We start from the raw sequence: 15,882 nt of genomic DNA on the forward strand, positions 1-15,882 counted from the left end.
CTAGGAATTCATTGCTCTCAAAGAAGACTTGGTGACGATGTTTAATTTTAGCTTCTACTGACCCAACTGTCCCGATAAAAACACCCTTAGCCTCAATTAGAGGCTGGGTTTTAGTTTCGCGTGCCGACTGCTTCTTTTCAAATCTCGATGTTTCGCAACATGTGTTTAATGAGCGATAAATTTTACTTAGTTGCAGTTATTGCAACTAAGTAAAATCTCAATAACAAACTCAATTTGAATAATGATTGGATTTTTTGGTTTTGTGTGACAGTATCAACGCCGGATAGGGGATAGGATAACGCCGCCTCGTGCCTCCGTGATTTCCAGATTTAAGTATATGTGTTTCAATCATAAAACTGAAAATTCGATACAGCTGTCATCGAAATTGCCGCTCGGTCACTGATGGTACGAAGCCGTGGATAATTAGCTTATTTCTTTATCGTTGAGCACGCAACGCGTAGAATATGAAGGAATACAGAAATAGGGCGTTTTTAAATATTATTTTTGAGTCGGTAACAATGCAATGCTCTCAAAATTATCGGAAAATTACATTGCAGTAGCGTTAAGTTTTGCACTCCTCAATATACTGTTTATTTTCCAGTTCTTATCCGATATTTTAAAATTAAATCATATTTATGAATTTATCATAACTTATGAGGTCTTTCTGATTTTTCTTTAAGGGATATCATTTAAATAATTATTATCCATCGGCAGCAATTTCAAGCCTAGCGAGATACTTTATGGGAGTACCTACCTACATACATCTGAAATGAATGCCTACGGGTCGCAAAAGGTTAAACCAGAAATTCCACTGAGATTAAACAGTGTTACACGTCATTACTATGATACAGGTAATTATCATGATATGTGTATCAGAGTGCGACTGACTGAATAAAGTTATTTCTTTTCCCCTGCAGAGAACATGTGTGATGCGATGGAAATCGGTATTATAAGCGATTAGGAGCCCTATTCTTGGAAGGTTTACTCAAGAAGGCTACTTATACAAGCAATTAGAGCAAACATCTCGTCAAATAATTTCAAACAAAATGAGAGGAGAGATTAAGAGCAGTTTTGTACCTACTACAGGATGAAAATCATATAAAAAGGTAGGAAGTAGTAAAATGCAATAACGCGCGCGAGAGCTGAGAGAGTAGGCACGGATTTAAGGCTTAATTAGAGGTTCCTTAGAAATAAACTTATAATAAACATGTTACGCCCTTGGGGAGACGCATTTGGACCCTTATTCCAAGTAGGAACCAGCGGGGGGTTCTCGAAATAATTTGGGCAACACCGGTTTCTCGTTCTTCGGCCCTATCTGCTCGCTGCATCGCAGATTTGTTAGCCTAAATGGCAGCCATGAAAGGCACAGAAATGATTTAATAACAGATTACAGATAATATTCCGTGAATCTATTTGGCTTAACGAGTGACAGGTCCCGAGAGTTTTTTGTGGTCGCGGATTAATTGGCCGTTTAGTTGCCTTATTATAAAATTTGGGAACACTTTTCTGTTCGTAATTGGTTGTTGGCACATGTCACGAGATTAAAAAAATAATCGACCTTTTTTTTATTGATTAATACATTCTTTTCATTGGTTTTTCAGCCAGACGTGAAACTAATAACTAAACCAACTAAAACTAAAAACGTTGATTAGTAGTAGGAACAAGATAAGCAGCTATATCCTCAGAATTCTCACGAACTCACTGTTCTTGTGCTGTGTGGTGTAGGTACTAATTCTGAACTCTAAGGGGCCCGGTGGGTTCTGCTACAAATGGGTGATTTCTGGATTCCAGTGGATTAACAGTAATTGCGGGTAATCAATTACAACCCCTGCTGCCCTCTCGTTAGCCTTCACTTGAGCATATCTCTCTCTCTCGCACCTTCGTGAGCGTCAGCATATTCAAAGATCACGAATCACCGATGATAGTCATTAGGCGTTCGTTCGATCGGCTGCTAATACTTAGTTTAAGTTCAAATGCGGCCCCCAGGGGGGTAATTTGCGAAATAGCCCGCCACAACACTTTAAAATAAACAAGAAAATAAGCGAGTGCCTGCTTCAACCAGATGCATTCTTTATTCAAATATGCGCCATTATTTCAAACATTCATCGACAGACCATTAGCGCTCCCTGACGCTAAAGAGGAGACTTTATTGGGACATCCGGTATATTGGGTATTATTACAAGGCAGTACACATGTAATACACAGCGGAATGTATTATGCAAAGCAGGTTCAGGTAAAAAGGCATTACTATCCTTGCTATCAGTGAGCTCAGATCGGTCGTAACGACCCGAAAAGTAATTTTATTGACAAAACAACTACTCAATTAAATTAAAATACCGCAGTCATCTACGATATAATTGATAGTGGAAACAAAGGAGCGCTGATGTCATCGTAAGTGATCTGCCGTCTGATCATCAATAATCCTAAAGACATCCAATCAGGGCTACTAAACGTTACGGACAGAAGGGTTTTCGGTGGTGCACGATAATTAAGGAATACGGAAAACAATGACCAACACTAACTCGCAATATATCTTATGAGTGATTAATTATCATTTTTATCATTCATGGTCAGACATCATGGGAAATTATGTGCTGGTGGGACCTTAAAATTTTTAGTTGTCCAGCGGTAGCTCAGTAATTTTGTTTATTTAGTGTAGTGTTAGAATCTTGAAAATATATAAAAGCCGAAAAAACTAAGGAACACAATTTGGACAATTAGTAGATTCGAAAAGGTTAAGATAATAAAGTAACGGTATGCAGAGGCAGATTAAACACATTTTAAAATGGGTAATAAAAAAGGACAAAAAAGAAGATGGTGACAGATTTGTATATTTGGTGTTGTCCCGGCAAGAGAAAGAAGGCGTCGCGTAGCGCGTCCACGTTCACCAGATTTGAATAAATCTGACTTTTTTTCTCTTGGGGTATTTAAAAGAATCTGCACATTCAACCCTCGATGAGATTAAGGACGATTTATGAAATCACATCTATACCAAATACGCCATTATGAAAAATAACATTCAGTTATTGAATGGAAGAAATTTTGATTTTCTGCGAAAAGTATATTTATGTGTTATAAAAAAGATGAGAGCCATTTTAGTGTTAATATTTAACTAACACCTTACAACAGACGCGGAAATCTATAACTTTATGCAAAAAAATATCATCCAGTGTTTCAACAAACATCTGGCTAAATAAATTAGCTAAAACAATCTTTAAATCAGTGACAGTGTTTTATATTATTGACACTGGGGACTTTTCTATTGTGAGTATTGCCGACAAAGAACGCTGGTGTGAGTTATGACCACAAAATTGAATACAAGACGACACAAAGAGGATGTTTCTGTTACCTCCATTACAAAAGGTGTGTAGTTGCCAATTTCGCACGACCCACGAAGCGCGGCACAAGTTTTTAATTAATTTTCGAGATCAAAATTTTATGATTTTTAATTTTATTTATTGTACCAATATGTCATGGTTCCCTAATTTGCTATTTTGCCAGCTTCAGGACGGATTGTTAATGTTCAGAATCATAAAATGTAGCTTAGAAATCTTGCTGTAGGGTGTAAACCTGAAATAGTTAAGTAGTCGTACCAGAAGCCCGCAGTTTAAAATACGGAATATAGTAATTAGATATTTTTGCTAATTTTTTAAATTTGAATTGACAATTTCTTCGTCTCTAAACATTAATATCAGCCATTTATTTAACAAGACGAGAGAGGAGGCAAGTTCTTGCCTTAGTGACTTTCATAGCCGAGACGAAGTTTCATGTCAGATTCAAATATTTTTTCATACCTATACAGTAAAAAAGTTCCTTTACTTCTTAGGCGTTAAAAATGATACTTCGCATCCTATTTTGGGCTATTAACAGATCAGCTTCAAAAGCGAAGATCAGTTAAAGAAAATTTAAGTCTATAGAAAGATTCTATTTAATAGTTCCTATATAGGGTGAATTTTATTCTGAAGTACCCTCTTTTGATGATGATTATGATGGTAATTCAAAATTCATTCCCAAGACTTTAATATCGCATTTTTAAAACGAAAATAACATTTTCTTTTCTCTAAACGTGGGTCCGTAAAAAATATCTAAACTTATTGAAATTTAACAATACATAATGTGATCGAATCAACTTTGAAATTTTCAAAATCAGACAAATGGCATGAACGTTCAGCTAAACCAAATTGTCGAAAAATTCGACAGGAAAAGAGTAGAATTGTCAAACTACGTTATTATAGCTTATTATGAATTTTGATAACGACAATAATTTAATGCTCGGAATATCGAAAACTAAGCATTTGTGGACCCATGTTTATAGGAAAAACGTTTTAACTCAAAAAGACGCACCTAAATTCTTTGCACAGAATTTTTAATCACTATGTATATTTATTTGCCTGATGAAATCAGTAGGTAGATATACAAAAAGGTAAAGGAACTTTTAATATATACGCGAAAGACCTACCTGTGTTCGGAAGGATTTACAACTTGCAATATTTTGTGGAAACTTCAGATTATGTACCAACTTACTTACAATGTCGGAAATCGTTATAATGAGACATAAATTTTACAAAGTATTTTGTTCATTAAAGCGAGCAACCCTTTAGAAGAATTAGGTATGTTGTTTGTTGTGAAAACATTTAATTAAGTAAAGGACAAGAGGGAGAAAGGAGTAATTTCGAAATTAATCAACAAAGCAAAATAGCACTATACACAGATCCCAAGCGGTTTCGTTTTTCCCACGGTTTACATTCCTTAAAGACCGTTTTACAAAAAATCGTAGTAAAATGTAAGTAATAGGTATAATAAATTATACAAAGAATGCTTATGGTCATTATAAACACTTTCGTTGTCACTTTCGTGTAATTAACACCATATTCATACTAATAAAATGAGAACTAAATGACTTTACTACGTACAGTAGAATATGACTAGTAAAGTGTAAAAGAGAGGGAAACTGACACGAATATCGTGATAATGATTTTAGATAGGTTTGTCTCAGTAAGATATGAACAATTTTTTGTCAACAAAAATTGCATTACAGGATACATTCATAATTTCTGTATAGTATGATTTCAGTTAAATAACAATACATTAAAATATAACCCTAGTAAAGCGATATATTTTTCTATTCATTCTGTATAATACTAAATATTTTCAAAATGTGTAGAAAACGAAACTAAGTCGTCATGTTTGGGATATTTTATTTACAAATTACAAACACAATTTTTTGTTATATTCCATAATAAATTACAATCCTGTATGTAAACTCCAGTGTAAGGCTGGGATTATCCAGCTTCATATTACTATAAGTCATAGTCATAACTGTAATTTGTTTGCATATGATACGGACAAGAATTACATTTGCGACTAACAATTAGTGATGTGAAGATGGATAACTCTGGCTTAAATGAAAAAAATACGGAGTAGACAACTTTGTGAGAAATTGAATTTACATTAAAAAGAGCAATCTGTGAGCCTATAGCATTGGAAAATGGTTTTGAATGGTGAAAATTTTTGAGATGTATGCACCTATGCACACAAGGTGGTTTGTATGTAAGGAAACTGTAAGAGTTACACCAAATGTTAAATAGAAACATTACGGTATTTTGTTATTTACATCACTGAAGGTATAGGGTGTCTTAATGGTTGGATTATACGGTCAATTCTAATAATACTTCATAGCACAATATCTCTTACACTTAAACTGAACAGGTTTTGAAATATTTACAATCAAAAACTGGTATATAGAAAGTATGTACTAAGTGAGATGATGTTCAGTTCTCTTCGAAATAAGAGAAGTTTTATCATAGCAGTTAAAATTTTTTAGAGTCACTCGATACATTCCAGCAATAGTTTTAATAATATGTTTCTTTTAATATCTTGTAATGTTTCGTAGATTTTTTTAAATAATTAGCTGTTCCCATGCTATAAAATTACGTATATCGAAGAGTAATTTATTACATAGGTATCTTGAAAAAACCGTTTAAATATTTCAAAAACTGAAGAGGCTCTATAGAAGGAAAGACAAATGAAATTTGAGCACCTTAACCGTACAATTTGAGACGTCCTGTATAGGATTTTGAATTATATGCATTTTGGCCAAAACTTAAATTTTTTTGTAATTATCGTTATTTAGCCTATAAGTGTATTTATGACGGCAATTAATAATCAAGACGACCTAAAGCGCGAGCGAGGCAAACGTTTGAATAGACGTTATTAATCGCCCATTAGTATACGAGCTAGTAACAATATTTTTCCGTCGAGTGCAGGTATTCCTTGTTGTCCTTGAAGAAGATCGAACTTTTTTTTTGGATTTAATAAAAATAAAATAATTCATTTGGCAGAGTCGCGTGAATGCAGTGGTCATGGAAGTATTTCTGGAAGAAGGCGATGAATAACAGATGATAAAAACTGAATGTTTTATAACTACTTTTGTCCGGCGAATATCAGCAGAGCGATAACACAGTGGTGCCGCAATTTTTATTCGAATATTACCGTGCGTTTATCATAATTATAATACGTAAATTATAATAATATTACTTGAATTAACCACAAGTTAGACATAAAACACACAAGGCCAACACGTTTTGAATCACAACAGTGACAGCGATGTTTCATTTGTCATTAATTTCCATGGCATTCATAAATAACAGAAGAATGGGGATTATGACGACTTTGCGGTTCACGAGTTTATTACGTCATTAATAGGTAGTTATTCGATTATAAAAAAAGTCAAGAAAACGGACTTCGGACGTTATTAAATACGCTAATAATGGTGCATTATTTATAGAAACAATATTTAATTCACATCTTTCCTGGCATGTATTTTTAGCTTACCTGGGTGTCTGAATACCTACAGCTAGGTATACGAACACCCTTTACCAATGAAGGGAAAACGACAATTTTTTGTTGCAATTTTGCGGCCCATAAGCAGACATTATACAGAAATCTGCTGTTTCGTTAAAGATTTTGACTTGTTGTTAAGATTAATCAATAGATTTTATATAAATTTTGTAAAAATCGCTGAGGAAATCAACGAATTATGGTCCGATACATTTTCAATTTGCCTTTTTTTCTGACCGGTTAGAAATTCCTTCTCACTGGTTTGTTAGTGTGATAGCTTCGATAAATTTAATGAAAATCGGTCAGGAAAGTTACGGCTCTGCAAAACATTAATAGTTTTCCAAGACCACAATTAACTTATTTCCTGGTCGATTTTCATCAAATTTGTGAATATTATGTGCACACCCTGCATACTAGCCTAATGGTCGGCATAAATTTCTAACGGCTGAGAAAAAAATTTCAAACAGGGCTGTAATTAACGCATTTTCAGAGCAATTCTCTTACATACTTGCGAAAAGAAATTTCTAATGGGACAGCAAAGTTATGGATGGTATAGGTGTGCATTTCTCATAGGTCTGCAAATAGGCACCTTCCACTGACTAACGTCAGTCTCTTTATTGAGTGAGTGTTACCAGTATAGCTAAGTTTCCTATAGGAAAGCAGTGACGCCATATAGCGGCCGCTATAAAACGTTTCCTAAATGTATTATATTTTATATTGAGGTAGAAGTCGGAAAATATTGGTAACATCGTGTCAGTGCCGCTATATTCCGGGAATGCTTTTCTATGACAAACCGTAGATCAAGTAGGTTCCCAGAATTAATTAATATTATTAATTTACTGGCGTTATCTACAATATAAATTCAAACAAAATAAATGCATAAAAAAGTTAAAATGATAATTACAGCAAATGCGACACGAAAAAGGCACTTAATCGTCTCGGAAAAAACAGCATTGTTATAATTAAATCAGATCTTGGTCCATTATAGCTATAAAACGTTCGCCATAAAAACCGGAGATATTGTAGTTGACAGGGGGTATTAAATAAATTAAATTACCACAGGTCCCGCCCAGGTGCGCGCGCACCACTAGGCGGGACGGTCGTTAATTGCGTACAAAAACAAACGTATAGTTACTGCGGGGCATGTTATTTTCTAAAGACTCCGGCAAATTGTTCGCCAACCTGTTTATCTTGCACTTATACAAATCGTAAAAGTAATATCCCATCGTTTATGGAGTTAAACGAGTTTTTTTCTTCTTGGATGGAGAGGTGAAAATAAAGGGCCGTACTTGTCACCTAATGCCATTTCGGTTAGGAGCGCCATCCAATAGGGTGTCCGCGTTTGTGCGTAAGGTGTTGCAGCTGCCGCCCAATCAGGGCAGGGCGCCACCCATCGCCACTCTTTTCCATTCCTCCATCGTTCCCCCACGCCGATTAACCATGTTGCTGGGTTACTCGACTTATTAACTCGAGAGTTTCGATAGCGGTAGCACGTTAACACTATATTAACAGTTAAAACGTTTATAAAAATCCGATTTATGCGGTCAATTAGACAGCGGTGCGGCGCGTAGTACATTCGGGTGAACATGTGGTTGATACGTAGTTAACTCGATAAAGGACCAAGTCTTGCGGGCGACAGTGGTGCATAGTTTCGTTGCAAAGTTCGGACCAATTAAACATGATGCCTTTGGCACCGACTCCAATTCTTCCTGTGCCATCTAAACCGAAAATCGGATTCTCAATCGATTCGATCGTGGGGGGTGCCATCGGAACCAGTCCTCAAACGTCCCCAGTGCATTACTCCGAAAGTTCGGCCCCGTTATCACCGTCGAGCGACGCCGAGCAGCGACTCAACGGTTCCCCAAAGAACTACTCACCTCAAAGATCTCCAATGGGTTCTCCGAAACCGCCAATAATGGTACCAGGGATACCGGCGCATAGTTTGGTACGACCGAACCCCACATATGACCCGAATTTGGTGGCGAAGAATGGGTTCTTGCAACCGGAGATGATTCATAATCACACGGGACAGCATCCGTTTGCTTTGGCCGCCCATTTTCAGGGGGCAGCGCTAGCTGCCGCCTTGAGTGGTGGGCAGCATGGGTTCCCGGGTCAACCATCACCTCTTTCTACACACACCCCTCCGAGGGATAGCTATCCGTTGTATCCTTGGCTGCTTAGCCGGCATGGCAGGATATTCCCTCATAGGTTTCCCGGCGGTAAGTGCGTACCTTAATACCAGACTTCAGTTGAAGAAGTTTTAATCAAAATTGGCTAATCGATTAAACCAGAACAGCGAATTACCTGCGGGCCATCATATTTTACCGCATGTGAAAAGTTAAGTGCGAAAACTAATGCTTTACCGCACACCGATTGTCAGTTGATTGAACGACAATGAGTGTGGTAAAGTATGATCATTTTCGCAGTTTCGTACGCATTAGATAAGTGCCCAAAGTATTTTTCCTTTATCTATTCGGGCTACCTACCCAAAATAGTGATACATACGAAGTTGGTGAAATGAGAAAAAGGTTGTCATTTCTGATGCCTTTTAATTTTCCATATGCATACAACGTTGCCAAAAAATTTTTAGCTTTTGAAGTTTTGGGGAAATGTAGAAATAGCTAAATACTTTATTAATTGTTCATTTTAGAACAAGTGTAATAAAAATATTTGAATGCAGAAAAGTTATTTCTAGATTTTTTTTGGTCCATAAAACGAGCCCATTTAATTTGCATTGCAACCATGCGGCAAAAGTATTTATGTTTCGACGTTTCGTGCGTGAAAATATCTATCATCAGTGTTTTCCGATTGAGATGTTTCTCTTTAAATTTTAATATTACTCTGATTGAAATAGGTTCATTTGATAAGTGAAATGAAGCAAAAAGTATTCCCTTCGCACAGTAATCCTTTTACTATTTTTAAAATGTTTGGAAATCAACTGATTAGAATAAATTATTAATATCTGCCTTAGTCGTTGCGTAAAGTGTACTTAATGTCAATTTCGTTTTCGATCGATTTACGACTTTTAATGCAAACATGAAGTTTTTTATTGAAGAAAAAGTGCACGTGTCGTGCACTTATGCGGGAGCATTCCGTAATGCTAATAGGGACAGCGCAATTTATCGGGACTTGTGTCCGGAAAGGATAAAAATAAAGGATAAATGCGTACATTCGGCAAAGCAATTTTACCGCACGCTCGTAGGAAAAGGAAATTTCCCGACGGTAAGTCCTTATACATTATAGAAACTTTGGTGGAAAAACAGTTGGTTAATCTTCCAAAAATGGAGATCCTCGGTGAAAAACCATGAAAGTAGATGTACCTTTGTTGTACGTAGTGATCCTATTATCTTATGTCTATCTACATATTATTTACATCGGGTGATAGAGCAAAGTTAGAATTAACATTTTTATAAAAATATTGAGAAATAATATATTATAATAAAAAAATTCTCAGAAATGCGCAAGATGCCCTTTTCAGCACCATGGAGTCACAAAGCGGTATGTAATAAATTGGGGTTAATGGTAGAAATTTGCCTGGTTTACATAATATTTGACACTAATTTGACAGGTTCACACTGTTTTTTTATTACCAAAAATATCTCCATTATGAATTTATGCCACAAGCTACATGGTTAAAAATAATCAGATGTGCTGTGAGACAAAAAAATACCAGCCTCTGCGCAGAGTGTACTTTACTAGACCTACTAATTTTGACATATTTAGTTTCGATTTATTTGGCAACTAAAAGTGCTTTTAACTTTTTCACGATTAGTGTGCAGTGTGTAGGACGTGACTTCCGAACTACGACTATACAAAAAGCAAAAAACAGTAGATTTGCTTATTACATTGCACCTATCTAATTGTATATGCGGTGTCTTCAAGATAAGTACAATGATTCATGGCAATCCCGCAAACGACAAGAGATGCAACTCGAGATGCGAGGTTGACTAAATTGCGAAAAAGTTCAATTTGGAGGTCAACAGAATGTGGAAATTATGCAGAAACATTTAGATCTCCATTTTTCTTAAATAATTTGAAAACTTGGTAGTCTTCGTAGAAAGATGATATATAATATTTTAAAAAGTCCATTTTATAAAGAGTTAAGATGAATTTGCCAGATTTTTCACATCGCCTACCTATGGATGTATTATTTATATGCCTACACCCATAAATGGAGTCGGGATATAATTCAACCGGATAAGCGATAATTTAGCAGTAAGTATGAATTTATCTATCATTGTCATGGTCATATCTGTGAATATATAAATAAAAAATATTCGAAAGTGGAGCAAAAACTGTAAAAAAAATTATGTAGGGTGTCCGTGTTATATGCCTTACATTTAATTATTAGAAATTTGCGCGAAAATTTACTCAAAATAGCGCGATTTTTTTAATTATAGTGATACAAGAATAGAAAAGCCTTCCTTAGAAAGTCTTCCGAGCAATGCCAGCTTTATGGAGCAGGGTAAGGTTGAGAGACGGTTCAAGGCAGCGAACCAGTTAGGGCGGCGGACTGTTCTGGTCGGTCGTGGTTCCAAGAAGAAACTTTAATTTAAAGAAAAAAAAATTATTTTGCACCACATTGAGAAACGCCCTGTATACCAAATTTTGCCCATTATGGATGGAGTTTTATCTTGGTTTCGTATTTCATCCCCAAACACCAAAGGTTTCTATTTTACTAAAATGGACCTTAGAGTTTCTGGGACACTACTCAATCCCTCTCTCAATCCTAAAACTTGCAATTTTTTATTTCCTATCGTACAGAGCCGGTAGTGTAACACATGCTATACATTGAAATTAAAAGGCGATTAAAAATTTTATAAATAAAGCTTTGTGTAGCCGTCAAAGAAGACTCACACGTAACAGACAAACTGATAAAAGTTTAAACCAAATAGCGTTCAAATTAAATCTCAATTAACATTTAACCCCAACTTTCTACCTCTATCAGCAATCTTGATATGAGTGATGATTAAACTTTTGTTACAATCGCATGAATGGATTTTAAATGCTCGCAATTTTTAACTTCCCAGCCTGAGAAGAACAAGTGTTTGCCTCTGCATTAACCCAAATCATCATTAGATTCTCATCAACGCGTGAGTGCAATTATTAACGTGAATATACGTATACGTACCTAAATTATATGCAAGCGTTTAGGAAAAATTTACATATACATAATAATCAATTTTACATCAATCATGTAAACATGAACTTTTGTGTTCATGCAGAAAACACAATTTAGCATTAGTATAACAGTTACCAGTTTTAATATGGTCGTTTCGTTATTGTTATATGAGCATGTTTAACTTCATTAACGTTTTCATTATATTTTATTACCAACCTTGTTATCAACATTAGAACCACTATTATCCCTAAACCAGAATTCCACAACAAAATGATCAACATGTTGAAGAATGAAGAGAATGATCATGTTTGTACGTCTCTACTAATTCCAATTTGCAATAAGCTTATCTTGTGTCAGTAGAGCCTCATCATCAATTCTTATTTGCATGTCAGTCTTCGCCATCGTTATTACGGATCTGGTTTATTCAGCATTATCTAATTAGATTTGTTTATCTTTGATCAATGATCTTCTGGAAGAACCAGTATTTATCGAATATTTAATGATAATCTGCTAATAATTATTAACGATATACTATTTTTTCCGTTGGAATGGTAAATGCAAGGTAGATATTACTTTTGTAATTTAATAATTATAATAATAATTTAAGTTTTTATAAGTGAAGGGAAAAAGATTTACGGGAGGAAAACCATGTTAATTGTTTTACCTTCTTATGTATATTGAGAAGTTTTTCACTTATATGTTCATAACTCGTTCATTATGAAACAATTGATAATTCTGACATTTCCTAAGAGTGGTCCTACATATATGAACATGAAACAATTAAGACGTTTTGAAAATTTCACTAATAATATAAGTGGTGTCGAAATTATTTACGGAAGTCATTCCTTAGAAACGTTTCTCTCTGAGCCGCGGCTCTTGAAATTTCTAAACATATTCTATTCTTAACGAGATTTGGGGACATAACTTTTTTTTCACCACTTTCCAAATTTATCTTCAAATAAAAAGTATGAATTATATCAATAAGGTCACACTGCTCGGATATCTCGGCAACCTTAAAAGGTACAAAAGCAGTTGGAGAAAAATTGCGATATGCAGTGATCATATATGTACATACATTATCGCGGATATGCAGAGTAACTTATAATTTTTTTTTCTATAACAACATGAATTTAATATAATCTATTACATTACATAATTATTGATTTAAATTAAAAATAAATATATTATTGTTGAGATTTATTTTCTAAACGTTTTTAAACTGTAAATAAAACAATATTCTGAAACATATGGGTCAAAAGTAGAGGAACTAAATACATTTTTTATATTTTCACTCACAATTAAATATTTTATTTAGTATCTAGTACACCCCTTATTTTTAATTGCTTCTCAACATATGCTGTTCATAGACTTTAATAACCTTTAAATATAATTTTGAGATATTGAGTTCTAAGTATTTCGAATTTCTTTGAACAAATCCGCTATATTTATTTTGTTTTTTTCTCATGAATTCCTCTGTCATTTTCATCCCAAAAGTTCTTTATGGGATTCAAATCGGAGCTTTAATCCGGAAAAATCAGCGCATCAACGTTATGTAGGGTTAACCACTCTTTAATTAACTTCGAGGAATGCTTCGGGTTGTTGTCGTATTGGAACGTCCACCAATGACTCATATTTTCTACTGCTCAAGTCAGCATGTGATTTTTTAGAAAATTTTTACAAACAAATCGATCCATAATACGATCAATTTTTATTAAGGGATCTATGCCACACCCTTCGAAATATTTCCAAACTATAATATCATTAAATGGTCTTTTGACCCAACAAATTTTGCCTAAATTGAATAGTTTAAGTCGCCTTTCATCTGAGAAGAGAACAGTGTTTCATTTTTCATATGACTAATTCACATGCTCTTTTGCAAAACGCAATCTAGCCTTTCTATTTTTCTTTAAGATGAAAAGCTTCTTTGCCGATTTTCCCCCATGTGAACTAGCGCTTCTCAATCTTTGTTTTATGGTACTCACTGAGTAACACAAAACACATAAATAACTCTTGTTGTATGCGGCTTGCTCTCTTGAAAGGATTCTGGATGGATAACTTGTGTTTATTACTTTATTAGTTTTTCGTTCTCGGCCACACTTAGGAAGTCCATCTAAAGTTCCTTTATTTTAAAAATAAGAAATCATCCTTGATATTATTGATTTATTTAAAGTGATTTCTTTTACAATTTTACGCTGCTCTTCAGTACTTTCAAATTTTACTAAGATTTTTTCTTTTTACTGATATGATAAATTAACGTCTTTTGGCATTTTGAAATATTTTCGGTTAATACTGCAAGTACCAAAATCGGTACCACACAACGATATAAATAAAAAAAATTGGTTGCTCTATATATGAACCCTATGAAAAAAAAACTGAAAAAACAACATAAAATGTATTGAAAATACTTTTCTACCTTTACAATATTTGGATAGTATACATGGGCGCATTTTAGAATTATAGTCAATTTTAACTATACATATTTATAGATTTTTTACAGAATATTTTTTCATTGTATCGTTTTAAGTTTTACCAAGATCTACCGAAAGTTATGAGATATGTGGATATTTAAATTTTTTAGGCATTTGTGCAGTTACTCTCCAGTTAAATAAATAACTCTTCAAGTAATCTATTCATGGTTTTGATCTGCACATTTATAATTATTTATCTAATAAGTGGGTAATGTAAGGTTTTATGGTACGGATGATTTTATGGCCGAGTGAGCTTGCGAGCGAGTTGAATAAAACCTCGTTACATAGGCGTTACATATAACGTTTTATGTTCGATTTCATGTTAATTTGCTAATAATTTAAATTTTATGTCAACATTAAAATACCTCTGAAATCTCAATCACTTGTTAACAGAAATTTAATCGGTCACTGTCAGTTCTATATTAAACACATTACTTCTGGTTTAGTGTACTAGGACCATAAAGAATCAGTTTATGGTCGCACAACAATATCATAAAGGACTTTTTACATTGTCGAATCGGATATAAAATATCTATCTCTATTAGCACTTATTCGAGATGACAGGTGCATTTTTCATTAATTCCTGGTAAAAAATCGCCTTATTTGTTAGAATATACTTTGCTGACACGTTAACGGCAATACATTCTATTGTGTATGTGTGTATATCACGAAATTCATTATGTAAAGTTCTAATACCGGATGTATTTCTCATCAATCGAACTCTGGGGAAAAATTATAATTTCCATATTCTAGAGCTTTAAAAGGTGCAACGAGGAATGATTTTGTATTTCGATATCTTGTAAGGTTTCTGAGGATCATCTTAAATTGAATACTCGGTATACGGCAATCGATATCATGGCTAATTTGATGCCACTCCATGTGAATTTTTTTTTAATAATTGAAAAATGTATAATTAAGAAATTGTGATCGCAGTTTGGTCAAAAATGGGGTCGACAATAACAAATCTACAGTTCTGGCCGTTGTCCATGCATCTCTTGCATTCGAGGTCATCTTCACGATCTGGATTTTACCTTACAGGGTTGACTTATTCACTTACATACTTACACGGATAAACTCACACTTACTGAACGCCATTTTTTTTTATTAACATAAATAATAATTAAAATTGTAATTTTAGTAGTAGCGATTGGTCGATATTTGTCTTGCATGCATGAGATGGTATTGAGCATGCATATTACATTTATAGTAATAGTATGACAAAATTCGAAAACCATGAAGCTATGCGAAGTTTCCAACAAAGAAAGGAGGAAACACACAGGAAAAGATAGGTCAAAGATGGATATTATCAGAATTAACGGACTGTTAAGCCGATAATGCATACTATGTTACAAATAATATACTTGTTACGATATGACGGATGCGTTGAATGTCAAATCAGTTTTCCGTCTGATGTATGGCGAGCATGTAGTACGGGTATAATTATCTTGTTTT

General features: G+C 34.4%; 1 protein-coding gene across 1 annotated transcript in view; it reads left to right on the forward strand.

The window, feature by feature from the left end:
* The first annotated feature begins 8,295 nt into the window (after nt 1–8,295).
* LOC136347805 (homeotic protein empty spiracles-like) overlaps nt 8,296–15,882 on the forward strand; it is a 34,152-nt gene continuing 26,565 nt past the window's right edge. Inside the window, exon 1 of the mRNA XM_066298109.1 lies at nt 8,296–9,059. Within this exon, the coding sequence (XP_066154206.1) occupies nt 8,519–9,059 (541 nt within the window). The 5' untranslated portion in view covers nt 8,296–8,518. The remainder of the gene's footprint in view (nt 9,060–15,882) is intronic.

This window comes from Euwallacea fornicatus, chromosome 30, assembly GCF_040115645.1.
Source record: "Euwallacea fornicatus isolate EFF26 chromosome 30, ASM4011564v1, whole genome shotgun sequence".
NCBI lineage: Eukaryota > Metazoa > Arthropoda > Insecta > Coleoptera > Curculionidae > Euwallacea > Euwallacea fornicatus.